General features: G+C 43.0%; 1 protein-coding gene across 2 annotated transcripts; it reads left to right on the forward strand.

Moving 5' to 3' along the window:
• The first annotated feature begins 209 nt into the window (after positions 1-209).
• fgfr4 (fibroblast growth factor receptor 4) lies at positions 210-13,152 on the forward strand. Of its 2 annotated transcripts, none has more exons than XM_036587633.1 (21): positions 210-962; positions 2,042-2,231; positions 4,620-4,801; positions 4,887-5,025; positions 5,113-5,157; positions 5,533-5,796; positions 5,906-5,995; positions 6,103-6,269; positions 6,394-6,517; positions 7,394-7,584; positions 7,783-7,921; positions 8,035-8,228; positions 8,337-8,482; positions 8,572-8,693; positions 8,792-8,902; positions 9,127-9,317; positions 9,983-10,105; positions 10,437-10,507; positions 10,797-10,934; positions 11,033-11,138; positions 11,241-13,152. In XM_036587633.1, the coding sequence occupies exons 2-21, from the start codon at positions 2,117-2,119 to the stop codon at positions 11,415-11,417; spliced, it is 2,835 nt and encodes a 944-aa protein (XP_036443526.1). In that variant the 5' UTR covers positions 210-962; positions 2,042-2,116; the 3' UTR covers positions 11,418-13,152. The 2 variants fall into 2 exon arrangements, with proteins under 2 accessions (XP_036443526.1, XP_036443525.1); XM_036587632.1 differs by having other exon boundaries at positions 210-967; positions 11,241-11,417.
• Positions 13,153-14,507: the final 1,355 nt, after the last annotated feature.

The following is a 14,507-nucleotide window of genomic DNA, read 5'->3' on the forward strand; positions in this document are numbered from 1 at the left end:
CTTAGTAACAGCTTGGAGTAGCTTATAAGTGAGTGAAGCTAAGTAAGCAGCGTCTTGAAATATATTGGTTGTTGGGGGTCCGCCTCAGGGGATTTGTTTTTTTTGGGGGGGTGGGGGTTGGAGAAGCACGCACACACACACACACACACACACACTCTCATACCCCCTCCTCCTCCTCCCCTCTCTCCCTCGTTTTAGCCCATTGTTGGGACCCTTCCAGTCAGAACAGGGTCCCCGGCTGGTGGAGAAGCGCAGCTCCTTCACTGGAGCCCCTCACAGACAGATTTGTGAGGCTCGTTTTCGCTTTTTTTTAAACTGGCGAGCTGAACGGCGCGGGTCACTCGCGAGCTGAGCAGGACCGACTCTCTCTCTCTCACAGAAACTGAGTTACTGAGAGAAAAACGGACGAGAAAAGGAGGCAAGCTGTACGATGAGTCCACGGCTCTCGGGGGACGCCGGTCTTTTTTCAAACTGAGGGCTCTCCGCGGATTTCTTCTGGATTGTCTCCTCTCCCCAGCGGAACTGGACTGGTGCGAGCCGAGCGCGCGCTGCCTGCTGCTTCAACCGTGTGGATTTAGCGGGTTTTTGGCCTCGCGAGCGCTCGAGCTCACAGCGAAGCGCTGAGAGAGAGAGGAGTCAGTCAGAGGAAGGAGAAGAAGAAGGACAGCTGGACTTTGTGCGCTGTGTCGAGCGAGGAGCGCCTCTTACCCAGACTGCCCAGGTGGCCGCGCTCACAGAGACCCACGGTTTATCGCTGCTGTGTTTTTGATGGATTTCTAACTCTCACGTTTCCAGTCACAGTCTGAGACGTTTTGTGAATTTCTGCGGATTTTGAGGAGACTGATTTTAAATTCATTCCAAACAAATGCGAACCTGTGAGGCCATCTCAGCCGAAGGAAACTAGATACAACCGGTGCCTTATCGAACTTCTGGAGGGACCGGGCAAAGGGCAGAGGAGAGAGGTAAAGTAAGCGGAGGACACTTTCTTTAAAATATCTGCTGTTTCTTTATGTTGTGAGAGGTTTCTGACCAGAACTGACCTGTATAACGCTCTGGGTATGAACGTCCACTGGTTACATTAACTAAACAGGTGGCCACATCATAGTAAATGTGACCAAAAATCAATAGTGTGACCCCAAAAATAACGGTCAGCAGTCTAATTTACCACTGTGTATTTTCACTTGAGCTTCACTGGCTCACTTCACTCGCTTTACGCACACCTTCCTTCACAGCTCAGCTGCGTGTAGATTACCAAGTGGCTTCACACTTGCAAACGGCTTTATTTATCTTAAGCTAACTCTCGCTCTGGTGCGAAAGTCGCCAGTTGTGAGTTGCCTCTTCGCTTTCTGACTCAGCTTGTAGCCGAAGGCAGCTTTCTGTGAAGTTGTGGTTCTTTCAGAGCAGAACAACTAGCGCTGCCTCGTGTCCCTTAGTGGGCGCAGTGCGCGTCGCTGTGACTGCCGGAGAGCATCATCCTCTAACATGCTGACTGCATAGTCTCAGTTTAACTAAAGCAGAGAACAGCTAAGGAGAAATCCTTCATTTAGGACTACTCTCGCGCATACGACTTATAAAAACGGGGAACACTGAAATGTCAAACTCGTGTATGAGCAACCGAGAGTAAGATTCCCTTAATCGTCTCAATCTGAGATATTAAAATGACCTAAATCTGATTTATGGGCAGTTAACTCCAAGATCATGTGCCTTCCGCACACGATTCAAGTCCATGTATACAAATGAGCCATTATGCGCGCGGTGTGTCTTCCATTTACATACAACAGCCCGTAACTGCCCTGCATTCATACCCCCAGTTATTCATGTTATGGAAAGTGGTGCACAATGTCCAACAATGATCAGGTAGACAATGTGTCTGCTACGTAATGCACGTACACCTGTGTGCATTCATATACAAATGTGCCTTTCAGGGGGAGTCCTATTTATATCTTAATGTAGATAATATAGATGTGTAAAGTAGGCACACTAGGTTTCATGTGTTACAGACACACTCGTTCTAACTCAGTCCTATGGGTTTTTTTTTCAGATCTGTGACTACAGAGGAAAACATTGAAGGTGCCAATGCCTGGAGTCAGCATTTGAAGCTCTCACTCTCGTCCACATGCAAGACACAGATTACCTCAGCAAAATGTTGAGCATCTATAAGATTGCCTTTACCCTGTGCCTGGCAGAACTGGCATTATCAAGAAGTGTTGCACCAGAACTCCGCTCAAAAGGTAAAACCCAAAAAGAATGCTTTTGTTTCTGTAATTTCCAACATTAGGATTAGCTGATTTTTTCAGCTAACCCTGGTGTGGCCATCAGTCTTGTTTTGTAAGACCCTTCAACTTTCAAACTCGATGTACTTTTTCCTGATAAGCAGGAAAAACATTTTAACTTTCTCTGTGGGGGTCAACCTTCCTGGCTCCTTATCAGATGGTTCACCCTATGGTTCTGTCAGTCCAGTCGAGTCCAGTGTATGGTCCACTTTTTGCTTTGATTTTGTGGCTGCTGCAGTTTATAGGAATATTCATAAAAGCATAGAGGTGCAATCTTGAAGAGCTTAATACCAGAGGAAGTGGTAGAGGATTTAATTGTTTGGAGGGTAAGAGAACCCAAGTATTTTCTTGAGCTGTAAACAGTGCTATCTGATCCTGCCAAAGCCCTGAGGCTCGGAAGTGTAAATCTGTCTGGCCCGGTGCCAGTGACAGGGGATTGTGGGGAGGCCCTCGGGGGCTCCTATTGATCCTTTACAAATGCAGGGCTGTCTTAGTTTTGTACCTGCCAGAAAGGCATTTGATTATCTTCAAGTGCTATTATGATGTTCACCAAGTACTTGCTGTCTCAGGTAACCTAAATACAGCAACACTGGTTTGCAGCAAAGTTCCTTGTGGGAGTGCTTAGCGTGATGTAAATTATGGAACTATTTAGCATTTCAGGAATTGGTGATGAGCCTGACCTAGCAGTTGATGTCTTGCTGCATTTATGATTATCACAGTCAATGTGCTTCACATGTTCATGTAAGAGTTGTTGTTAGTGAGAGAATGAAGGGGGCAGATGTGGACCCTGCCAAAGACTGGGGCAAAGTGTTCGTTAAAAGCGTCCTTTTCTGAACTCGTCATGAGCTAAGTCCATGCAGGAGAAGTGGTGCAGCCCAACAATGCCCCACTAAGTTCCTGCCAAAGGAAATTAAAGTCATTTGACAACTGTAATACTTTAATGGGCAGAGCCATCTAGGCAAGCTCCAGTTACCAATAAAAACACTGGCCTAAGAAAAGAGGACTGGTGACAAACTCAGGTCTATCATCAGCATTTTCCTCAAACTCTCATTGTAGGAGTCTCATCATTGAAAAACAATTTTTCCTCACTATTATGAAATATGAGATTTAGATATAGTATGTAAACCCAAAGTTTTAAAATGTTCCATTCACTCCACAGTCCATCAGTCTGTATATGGAAAAGGAGCTGCAAAAAACATCCTATTTTGAAACCAATGATTTCATGATATCAAGCAAACAAATACATTCACATATATTGACTTCTTCATCCTACCACAGTGTATCCCAGCACATTCACATTGAAGTTACAAAGAGTGTTTGAGCCTGGACTGCTTTTTGAATGAGGGGAGCCAATCACAACAGAGGCCCTTTGCACTGTAACAAAAACTGGCTGTTTAATTATAAGAGATAAAGAGAGATTGGAAAATGACCATGTAAATATTTTATACATAAAACTAGACAGAAGCTATAAGTAGGTCTAAGTGACCTAGCTAAGGTGATCTATAAGTAGCTATAGATGACACTTAGACTTTGAATTGGTAAGTTACAGATATTTATTTTCCTGTAGTATTATCATCTTTTTCTGTTTTTAGAGTTTCTAAAGTGAGCATTTTTGCAAAAAAAATTTCAGTATAGAAAAAGGATAGCCAGTATTAAAAGTGGCCTTTATATGACCCAGACCAGCTTCACACAATTCAGCTTCAGGGTTTCTAAAGTTCTAGTAATTATCAAGTCTTCACAAAATGAATCAGGAAAGCAGACACACATTTTCTCCATCTCAGCATTTTCTCCATCATAACTAAAGCCATTCAGCCTATTTTTAGTGTGCATGTGTGTGTGGTTTGTTTAGTTTGCCTTTTATTTTCCTACTGACCATTCACACCCTCTCTTGGGGTCAGATGCAGGCCAGTTCTCAGTTTTATTCAGTGAAGTTCATTAGTGTGTTGGTGGGAGAATGCTACGCCTCAGTGCTGGAGGTGACATTGCTGGGTTAGGGGTTCTTTGCACAAATGCTTATCACACTCATTGCTGTGCCACCAGGAACACTGCTGTGAAGTCAAACCTAGGTCATCTTCCAATGAGAACCAGAGGTCTGCTCTCCCTATTGTTGGTTGCCCCTTCACCTGTGATTCACCCCAAAAACAGTCCTGATTTTTGAGAGAAGGGGCTCTTGTTAGCAGTTAGAGACTGATTGCTTAAAACTGCACTGCTCAGTAAACACAAGCTGTTCTGTTTTGACTAATCACAGCACACTTGTTGTGTGGAAATGCAACCACACAGTCAGGAATAGATGTGGAGGTAAACACCAGTATGCTCAAAATGGCTTTTTCTCTTACATTTGCCCAGATCCCCGAGTATCTCAGCCCACTCTTCAGCCAGGCTTCCCCGAGAACACCACAGTAATGGTTGGAGGGCAGGCAATGCTGGTGTGCAAAGTCCACCGGCCAGCCACGACACGCCTCCAGTGGTTCAAGAAGGAGAACGATGGCCTGAGGCCCGATGGATCACCGCTTCTTAAGGCTCTGACTGTAAGAAAATGATTTAAAGAACACTATGAAACATATTTCTTTCTTTGCGAGAGTGGGAGTAATGCTAGATTTGTTTCCCCTGCAGGCTCTTAAAAAGAGCATCTCCAAAGTCAACATTCTTCCTCTAGTGAACGTCTCCTTGGAAGACGCAGGAGAGTATATATGCGTGGCAGAGAACTCTGCTGGACGAGCTACTCGTTCAGCTTGGGTCGAAGTCTTATCAGGTGAGCAATTGCATCCAGTATTTTTTGACTAGGTTACGATACCCATTTCATTTGTAGTTTAGTCAATATCTGTTCTTGTCTTTGCAGAAACTCTTCATTCTCAGTCCCTGGCCACGCCTGAGACACCAACAGGTATGGCCAACTCTGGCTTATTTCGGTCACTGATTTGTTAGTAGTGCTTATCTTATATCAGCAGTGCACATATGGTATGCCATAACGCAAGGACATAGTTAGAGACTTAGTTGGAATCTTTGTTGAGTTTGACAGAAGCTCTTGTGTTCGAGAGAATCCCTTGTGTTTGAGAGAATCCCTTGTCTTGACAAACCAAATAATAAAGTGATTGGGAAAGAGGGAGGGTGTATCATTGTCATGGCAGCTGCTTTGTGCCTGTTTAGGGGAAACAATACTAAGAGCTAGTGGTTAAAAATTAGAGTTAAACTTTGGGCTTTCACTTTTTGTGATATTGCCACCACTGAGATGAAACATATAGTTTTTTCCCCTTTCCAGAAGTTTCTGAGGAGCTGAATGAAGAGACATCAGAACACCTCCTCCTAGAGCCTGGTGATGTGCTGAAACTGCGTTGCGACACAAATCGTCCAGGAGCTGTTCACTGGTTCAAAGGAGATGTGCGGTTGCAGCATAGTGCTCGCATCCAGATTAGAGCGGGAGTCATGGAGATCACAGACGTAACATATGAAGACTCAGGGGTGTATGTGTGTATGCTCCGTGGAACCAGAGAAGCTCTGCGCAACTTCACCATCACAGTAGCAGGTATTTTTTTAGTCATACAATGACAAGAACATGGTTAGCATCTATCAACATTTTAAGTTATTTCCAGTCATAGAGATGTAATTATGTTTGTCTAATGTTAACTTTTTAGATGCACTGGGATCAGGAGATGATGATGAGGACAATGGTCTAGAAGACCCTTCTACAGAGATTGAAAATGACCAAGTCTATTTCTCCAGAGGTTTGTACTGTGTGCATTGCAACTGCAAAATTCTGCTGGTATGTCTCTCAGCAACATCTGGTGACTTGCACATTTCCATCAGTCTCATGAATCTGGTTCTTCTTCAGGGCCATACTGGACCCATGTTCAGCGAATGGAGAAAAAGCTTTATGCTGTCCCAGCTGGAAATACAGTTAAATTTCGCTGCCCTGCTACAGGAAGCCCTCTGCCAACAATCCGCTGGCTGAAAAATGGAAGAGAATTCAGGGGAGAGCATAGAATCGGAGGGATCAAGGTGAAATGTTGTTACTGTTACAGTTCTACTACTAGGGCCACTACACTGTTTAACATTAATTTGAATGGAAATAAACGTCATATTTTTACATTTTGTTAACATGATGTTAATTCGTGCCTTACAGCTACGACATCAGCACTGGAGTCTGGTCATGGAAAGTGTGGTGCCCTCAGACCGTGGGAACTACACTTGTGTGGTGGAGAACAAATATGGCTCCATTGCTCATAGCTATCTCCTGGACGTGCTGGGTAAGAAGGCTTCAGCCTACTGTAGACAGTGTCCTGGCTCCATGTGGAGCCACTGTAGGCCAGGCTTGCTCAGCGTATGTCAGGGGAGATAAACATCAAATTGGGGAGACCCAGCGTTGGCAGCTCAGTGGTGTCTCACAGTTTGAATAAACGCAATTTGGAGAGAGCCATGGAGCACGTGGTGCCACCACAGGCGCCATGGTTCAGTTAAGGCTTCAGGTGTCTACAGATATATTTTAGAACGCACAGGAAAAGGGCAATAAATATCACTACGACAGGGGAGGGAGGGCTTAAGGGGGGCACTGGCGGGCTGGCTTCAGGCTGTATAGTACGTGCATGGAAGCACAACGGGCCGGGCGTCCAGACCAGTTTTCTACCTGACCTGTGACAGACCTGTTTATTAAGAGTCCAGCGTGGGGTCAACTGCTGTCTCCGAGCAGGGAGCGGGGAAAAAGAGCAGGCGCAGGGGGGAAAATAGGGCTCAGGGACTTCAAAGCATCCCAGTACACGGGCTTGGCTCTGAAATCCCCTAATGGAACCAATTAGTGCATGTTTGGTTAGCTTTTGGAAGCACCGCTTATCTCTTTCCCTGCTTTCGGCCATCTTATCAGATTAACACTTGTAATTACTATGTTTCTCTGTGGGCTTTGGAAACAATTATGTAAAAGTATGACATACTTAAAACACCAAACTAACAAGCCAGCATAGTTATTGCTTATAAAATCATAGATAAGCATTTATGTGCATGTTAATGGGGTAAGAAGGTATTAGAAAGAAATTGTGGCCACTTTGAAAGAATAATTCACCCTCTGTTTTTGCATTCTAAACTACATACATGTGATTGAGGTGCTAAAAAACTTTATCTTTCCTTTTCAGAGCGCTCTCCTCACAGGCCCATTCTGCAAGCTGGTCTGCCCACCAACACTACAGCAGTAGTAGGAGGGGATGCCCAGTTCCTCTGTAAGGTCTACAGTGATGCCCAGCCACACATCCAGTGGCTGAAGCACATTGAGTTGAATGGCAGCCGTTACGGGCCTGATGGCATACCCTACGTCAAAGTTGTCAAGGTATTTGAATGGATACATATTTAAAAAGCACACTGGCTTATAAATCTACTTGACAGCAACATTTTGAAGTGACAAGACATATTATGGAAGGCAAAAACTCCATTCAGACTACAATAACTGACTTCATTGCTATGATAACGCAATGCATGAAAGACAAGGTGTGAAGATGCTAACCTGTTTTGGTTTTTAACTTTGCAGACAGGCAGCTTAAACATGTCTGAGGTGGAGGTTCTGTATCTGACAAATATCACAATGGAGGATGCTGGAGAGTACACCTGCTTAGCTGGAAACTCTATTGGTTTCTCTCACCAGTCTGCATGGCTCACTGTTTTATCAGGTATGTTAAACATGCTGTTATGATGCAACAACCACACAAAGTCATCAACTGGATTTTGGTTTATGGTCTCATCACATGGAAATAAAAACATCAACTCCATTGTCTATTCACAGAGGAAGAAGTGGCCAAAGAAATGGACCTCATGGAGACCAAATACACAGACATCATAATCTATGCCTCAGGCTTCCTTGCATTGGTGATGGCTATCGTGATTGTGGTCTTGTGCCGGATGCAGGTCCACCCCACCCGAGAGCCCTTTGATGCTCTCCCTGTGCAGAAACTTTCCAAATTTCCTCTACGGAGACAGGTGAGAGGGTAACTCAGGTTTAGAGCAAGTCTCATGGTGATGTCTCTGAAATAATAGTTTATTTGAATACATGGATACTAATGCTGTGTATCTTGGAAACGTTCACAGTACTCTGTGGAGTCCAATTCCTCTGGGAAGTCCAGTGCCTCTCTAATGAGGGTGGCTCGTCTTTCCTCCAGCTGTTCTCCAATGCTGGCTGGAGTCTTGGAGATTGAACTGCCCTATGATCCTGACTGGGAGTTTCCAAGAGAGAAGTGCGTACCATTTTCAAGCCAACTAACACAAACCATTCTGATCATACTATTTTACAATGAACTGACCATGTTTTTGCCTGTTTTTCTAGTTTAACCCTGGGGAAACCTCTCGGCGAGGGCTGTTTCGGTCAGGTGGTGAGAGCAGAGGCTTATGGGATAAACAAGGATAATCCAGATCAAGTAACCACTGTAGCGGTCAAAATGCTGAAAGGTAGGTATTTCCAGAAATGGTCAATATGGCATTTCAGAATATGTCTGAGGAAATTAACTTAATTTAAGCCAATTAAAAATGGTTAATCTCTTTTTCAGATGATGCAACTGACAAAGACTTGGCTGACCTTATCTCAGAGATGGAGCTCATGAAGGGCATGGACAAGCACAAGAACATCATAAATCTCCTTGGTGTTTGCACTCAGGATGGTGAGTTCAACTCCGTGACACATCGCAACTATTAGAACATTTCTCTATAGTTGCTTGAGAACTATGTCAATTAGAAAGTAATGTAAGTGGTGTAATAATGGCCAATAATGAAGGCAAGCTCTAATGTGAATGAGATGTCAGCTCCTTTCTATGAAGACTCAGCTGGCTACAGTAATTGAGGTTTTTTTTTTTATTTTAACATGACTCTTAACATGGTTCTCCAGGTCCACTCTATGTGCTGGTTGAGTACGCTTCTAAAGGAAGCTTGCGGGAGTATTTGCGAGCGCGTCGTCCTCCTGGCATGGATTACACCTTTGATGTGACCAAGGTTCCAGAGGAACAGCTCACGTTCAAGGACCTGATCTCTTGTGCCTACCAAGTGGCGCGAGGCATGGAGTACCTGGCCTCTAAAAGGGTGAGTTGGGGCACTGGAGAAACAGCACAGCTCATTTGTGTGTATGCTAAAAACCAGGCTCTCCTGTCTTATCAACGTGTCCCTTTGTCTGACACATGATGCCAGGCATTCCTTAGTGGAGTGGTGGTGTGCTGTGTTTACCGCTGCGTCCATCCCGTCTCTGTGGGCTTTGTCCTTTTTAGCACTGCCATAAATCTGTTAGCAAGCAGGCGCACAGACCCGCCTGTGCACAGGATCATATTACTAGGTCTTTGTGGCCTGCTAAGAATGCAGCTGTCTGAAACCCTTCCATTAAGGGCGGCAAACCAGGGGCTTTTTCGTCCCCTTTTTCGATCCCCAAATACCACTTCTATTTAAAATGAAAACCAAAATAAACTTAATAACATGCGTTCAGTTCAGCAAACAGTTTGGTGGTGTTTTTCTATGAAGCCCACATCTATTTAAAGTGAAGCTTGTTTTTGAGGATATGCTGAGAGTGCTCACTGCTTGTGGATTTAGAATGCATCTGGTCATATAGAGACATACAAATAATCATTTTTGTTTAGGTCTTGTCTGGTTGAGTGAAAAATAGGTTAATCTTATAACCAGAGTCAACCAAGTGTAACTGATGTTTTATGTTTTGCTATTTCAAATCACTAAGACCTGCTCTCTCTGTTTCTCAACAGTGCATTCACAGAGATTTAGCAGCAAGGAATGTTCTTGTCACAGAGGACAACGTCATGAAAATTGCAGATTTTGGCTTGGCAAGAGGAGTACATCAAATTGATTACTACAAGAAAACCACCAATGTAAGCATTTAAGATGATGTACAGTTTGTTATTTTCCCATGAAATACAAAGCAGGTTTTGAGTGTTTGACCAGACCATGCTCATGTAATGATGAGTCCTGTCTCTGCTGCCTGTCTAGTGCCTGGGCCCTTTTGCAGCCTTAATGCTTTTATAGACAGATGTTTGATGTGTCCCTGTTGATTGGCAGGCAGCTTAATGGGAGATAATTGGACAGTGGGGGGGGATTAGGGAAAGAGTGGGCAGCTATGTTTTTTGTGAATCAAAAGGAAGAGTGCTTTCCCCGTGTTGCAACCAACTGTCCCGCTCACTGCTCTGTTGTGTCCGATTTCAGGGACGTCTGCCAGTGAAATGGATGGCACCAGAGGCCTTGTTTGACAGAGTCTACACACACCAGAGCGACGTGTAAGTCTAGCTAATCATTGCAGCTATGCCAAAGAATCAGCTGACCAGGGATCCCCAGGGCTGGAATGCTGGCCTGTTCAGATTAATCAGAATACTGTTTGGGCTCAAGAAAATGTCAGCATAGTTTAATCCTGATTTGTCTGAGGACTTTTCTAATGACTGAAAATAAGTACTAACGAATGAAAATGTGTTCTGCAAGAGGATTGAATTAGCACACGGAAAACCTGTGGCAATCCTTTATCCCTTTTTAATGATATGCTGAATTATTTTTGGTTTCTTGCCTCCATAGTTGGTCATTTGGGGTCTTGATGTGGGAGATTTTCACATTGGGAGGCTCACCATACCCTGGAATCCCAGTAGAGGAGCTCTTTAAGCTGTTGAAGGAAGGTCATCGCATGGACAAACCCTCCAACTGCACACATGAGCTGTAAGTATCACCATATGTTGCCAGACTTAGTAAGACATGCTTGTCAAACATGAGGGTAAAAATTGAGTTGTTAATTATTCTGATGTTTATTTTTTTAGCTACATGAAGATGAGAGAATGCTGGCATGCAGTTCCAACGCAAAGGCCAACTTTTAAACAGCTGGTTGAAGAGCTTGACAGAGTGCTGCTATCCATTTCAGATGAGGTAAGTCTTCATTTTCTATATTTGACAGTGGTCTGTAGGTGTAACATAAGCTATTGCTACTGTTAAGTTCAATTTCTCAAACATTTTTATTTATTTTTGCAGTATCTGGACCTGTCCACCCCTTTTGAACAGTATTCGCCATCTTGTGAGGACACTTCCAGCTCTTGCTCTTCAGACAATGATTCAGTGTTTACCCATGATGCTTTGTCCACCGATCCTTGCCTGCTTGGTTATCACGACGTGCGCTCACGGATAGACCTGAAGACAACATTACGATAGAGTATCAGCAGGCAGAGGACTTCAGCTCGAGGATAACAAACTTAGCTTTGAAAACACTCACATGAGAAGCGGTACAAGGACTTTGGCCTTCGTTGCTCTGCCCAAGAACATTATAACAATGCTTGGCACTACAAAACCTGGTGACGACAAATGGCTGCCTCAGATAATCATGTTTCTAATACAGTAACTGGACTGCCTAGGCATGAAGCTATTTAGTCTCGGTTTCCGTTGAGGAGGATGGATGCTGCTTACCATGTATAAAGTTCCTAGTATTTGAGCAGCATAGACAGTGGCGTGTTGTGAAACCAGATTTTTTAAAAAAAGAGAACATTTATTTTGATATAAAAAGCTGATAGCATTGTTAAATATAAATTCTCTCTATATAAGATTATTCTACATTTTTTCTATTTAAAGAGTTGTCTTAAGTCTCAGGATCTCGCATGGTAAAATTGCTGTAGTGGCAGCAAAGTGCCTGGATTTTGATTTCCTGTGAATATCTTAAAATATTTTCTGTACATATCATTAAATAAGACAATTACATTTTATAAATTATTCTAAAAGATATGAAGTGAAGGTGTTACTTGGGTGAATAACTTAAATTGACCCCACACAAGAAAATATCCCTGAACTTTTATTGTTAATTCCAGGAGCACAATTGCAATAGCTTTTGTATACTGCTCAGCCTATTGTATGCTGCCATGGCTAACCAGTCAGGACTCAGTTCACTATGGTTTAGTTTACACATAGACAGTTTGCAAGTATGGTGTGACTGCTCCCCTCACAAAAGCAGGGCACCATTCAAACCAAGACAATTGCAGGGACCAGTGAAGCTTCCACTGTCAGTGCTGTACAGTGAGAAAAGGGCTGGATAGAATGTGAAAACCACCCTTAAGATTGATTGATTTTAAATGGGAGAATCCTCCTTTGTTTAGCTGTAACCTTTTACCTAGCACAGTCTGTTTGCCGAGTCCAAGCGCAGGCTAAGGTGGACAATAGGCCCATGCAGTAGTAATGGGTGTGACTGCATGGCAGGGTGATTGGGGGGCTGTCTGAGCCTGTGTGCAAATGAGGGAGCCTCTTAGTATGGTAATGGTTCCAGCTGCCCATCTTTCTCCTGCACCATCTTTTTAATATACAAATGCTAATGCTGGCCTTTCTGAGTAAACTCAGTGCACTGTTCTTCAGGGAATGCAAGGCCTCACCCACAAGCTGATAAGAAAGCAAGGGGTTTTCTCAAGTTAATTTTCTCAGTTATTTGCATTTCCACTCGGGGATGCTCCCCCAAGTCCCTATGGGCACATTTGGGCCTAACATGTGTGCATTAGAATGACTCAGTCACCCAGTCTCCCTTTTGTGCACAGGGGTGAAATTTGTTTGGTGTGTCATCATTTTAGAAGTGTAATATTTTGTAACCTACCACTAGGGCTCAAAATCTCCAAATTTGGCAGCTACATCAGTGCTTGACCACCAACTATAAATACAACCTCATACAAACTCGTAGGAGCTTGGTATCACGTCATTTGGCCCTACAAAGTCGAAATTTCTTTGTCTGAGATGAAGAAAGCAGAAGGTCTGAATAATGAACTGCATGACATTCCATTTATGTACTCCCCATTCAATTTGTAACAATCAACAAGGTTCTTATGCATTTTCCCTTGAGAGAATTATTTTAGAAATATCTAATTTATTTGTTTATTGTGCTGTTTTATATTAAATAAAGGATAATTTAAACTTCTGGCTTGTGTGATATCTTGATTAAAGAGTTCAATGTGCACAGAACTCTTGACATTTGATGTCTGTATTAAAATCTAGTTTCAACCCGAGCTATATTTACACAATATGTTTATTTTAGATGTTTTCAACAGTACATTCACTCACATGAAGCTTCATGTACAAAGAGTTACAGTTGTTATTATTAACTCATACTCAGAGCATTTACAGTGCTTACATTGGGAATTCATTGGAGATCATTTAATTACACACTACTCAGCATCACCTAATATAAAGTGTGACTCAGTATCTGACTGCATTCAGAACAAAGAGCTACAAGCTATCTTGCATAGTTAGCATTGCCAGGTCTGATCACACTTAAATGTCGCTTTCTAAATCTCATGCCTGTCCAACTTTGCCCTGGCTTATCTCTCATGTGTAACAAATCACAGTCTGGAGAGGAGCAGGCCAACCCTTACTGGGCCCTGATAAGTGTCTGTCTCAGTAGAGATTCTGACAGCCAGCTGGACAAAAAGAGATAAGAGCAGGTCCTCCATAGCTGGCCTCTTCTCATCTGCACATGCCCCGCATGTTTGGCTGGGGTGAAAGGGCCAAGCTAGCTCACCAAATGGCTCTCTGCATGCCCCTGGCTGGAGCCCTCACACTCTGTTTTTAAATGATAATGCTGACACCTGATCTTATCTTTGGTTTAATTAACCCTTTTTAAATACTAAAACACACTGTTTTGCATTGCCTTATTACATCTCACATTGGTCAAAGGTACATGTACTGGGTAGGGCTACTACAAGGCAGTTTTGGGATAAGGAGTATAGGCTAGTTGCAGTATTGCGAGAGCAATTTAAATGTGCTAAAACTACTAAAATGTGAAAGCAGGGAAGCTATTTGTATCTGCAGGCTTCTAATACTAATCTGTGGCTCCCCATATGAGATTTTATCCATGAACCTCTTAGATTATCGTATTGTGACTAATTTAGTCTCACATTCAATTATTATTATTACTCTCCACTATAAACTAACTTCCAGAACGTCCTGGTTAGTCTCTTATAACTATTAAATATTTTGCATTACTGAGCAACCAAAAGAAAGCAAAGAAGGTCCTTCTACAAACTATAGGTGGAGTGGAGCCAAACATCAAAAAAGGCCTTAAGTTAAGAAAAAGTTGCAAGATCTTGAATGTTGATTCAACTTACTAAAGTAATCCTTTGCTCTCATACAGAGTGAATGTTGCACTCTATAGTATCGTGTTGATTTTTTCTTGACTTTATTGAGCAACCAGCATGCACTGATTATTTGTTAGCGTCTACCATTTGAAGTTGTCTCATCGTATTTGTCTTCCTCTGGCCGGTAGTGGGTTTTTTT

Source organism: Colossoma macropomum, unplaced genomic scaffold (genome assembly GCF_904425465.1).
Source record: "Colossoma macropomum unplaced genomic scaffold, Colossoma_macropomum, whole genome shotgun sequence".
NCBI lineage: Eukaryota > Metazoa > Chordata > Actinopteri > Characiformes > Serrasalmidae > Colossoma > Colossoma macropomum.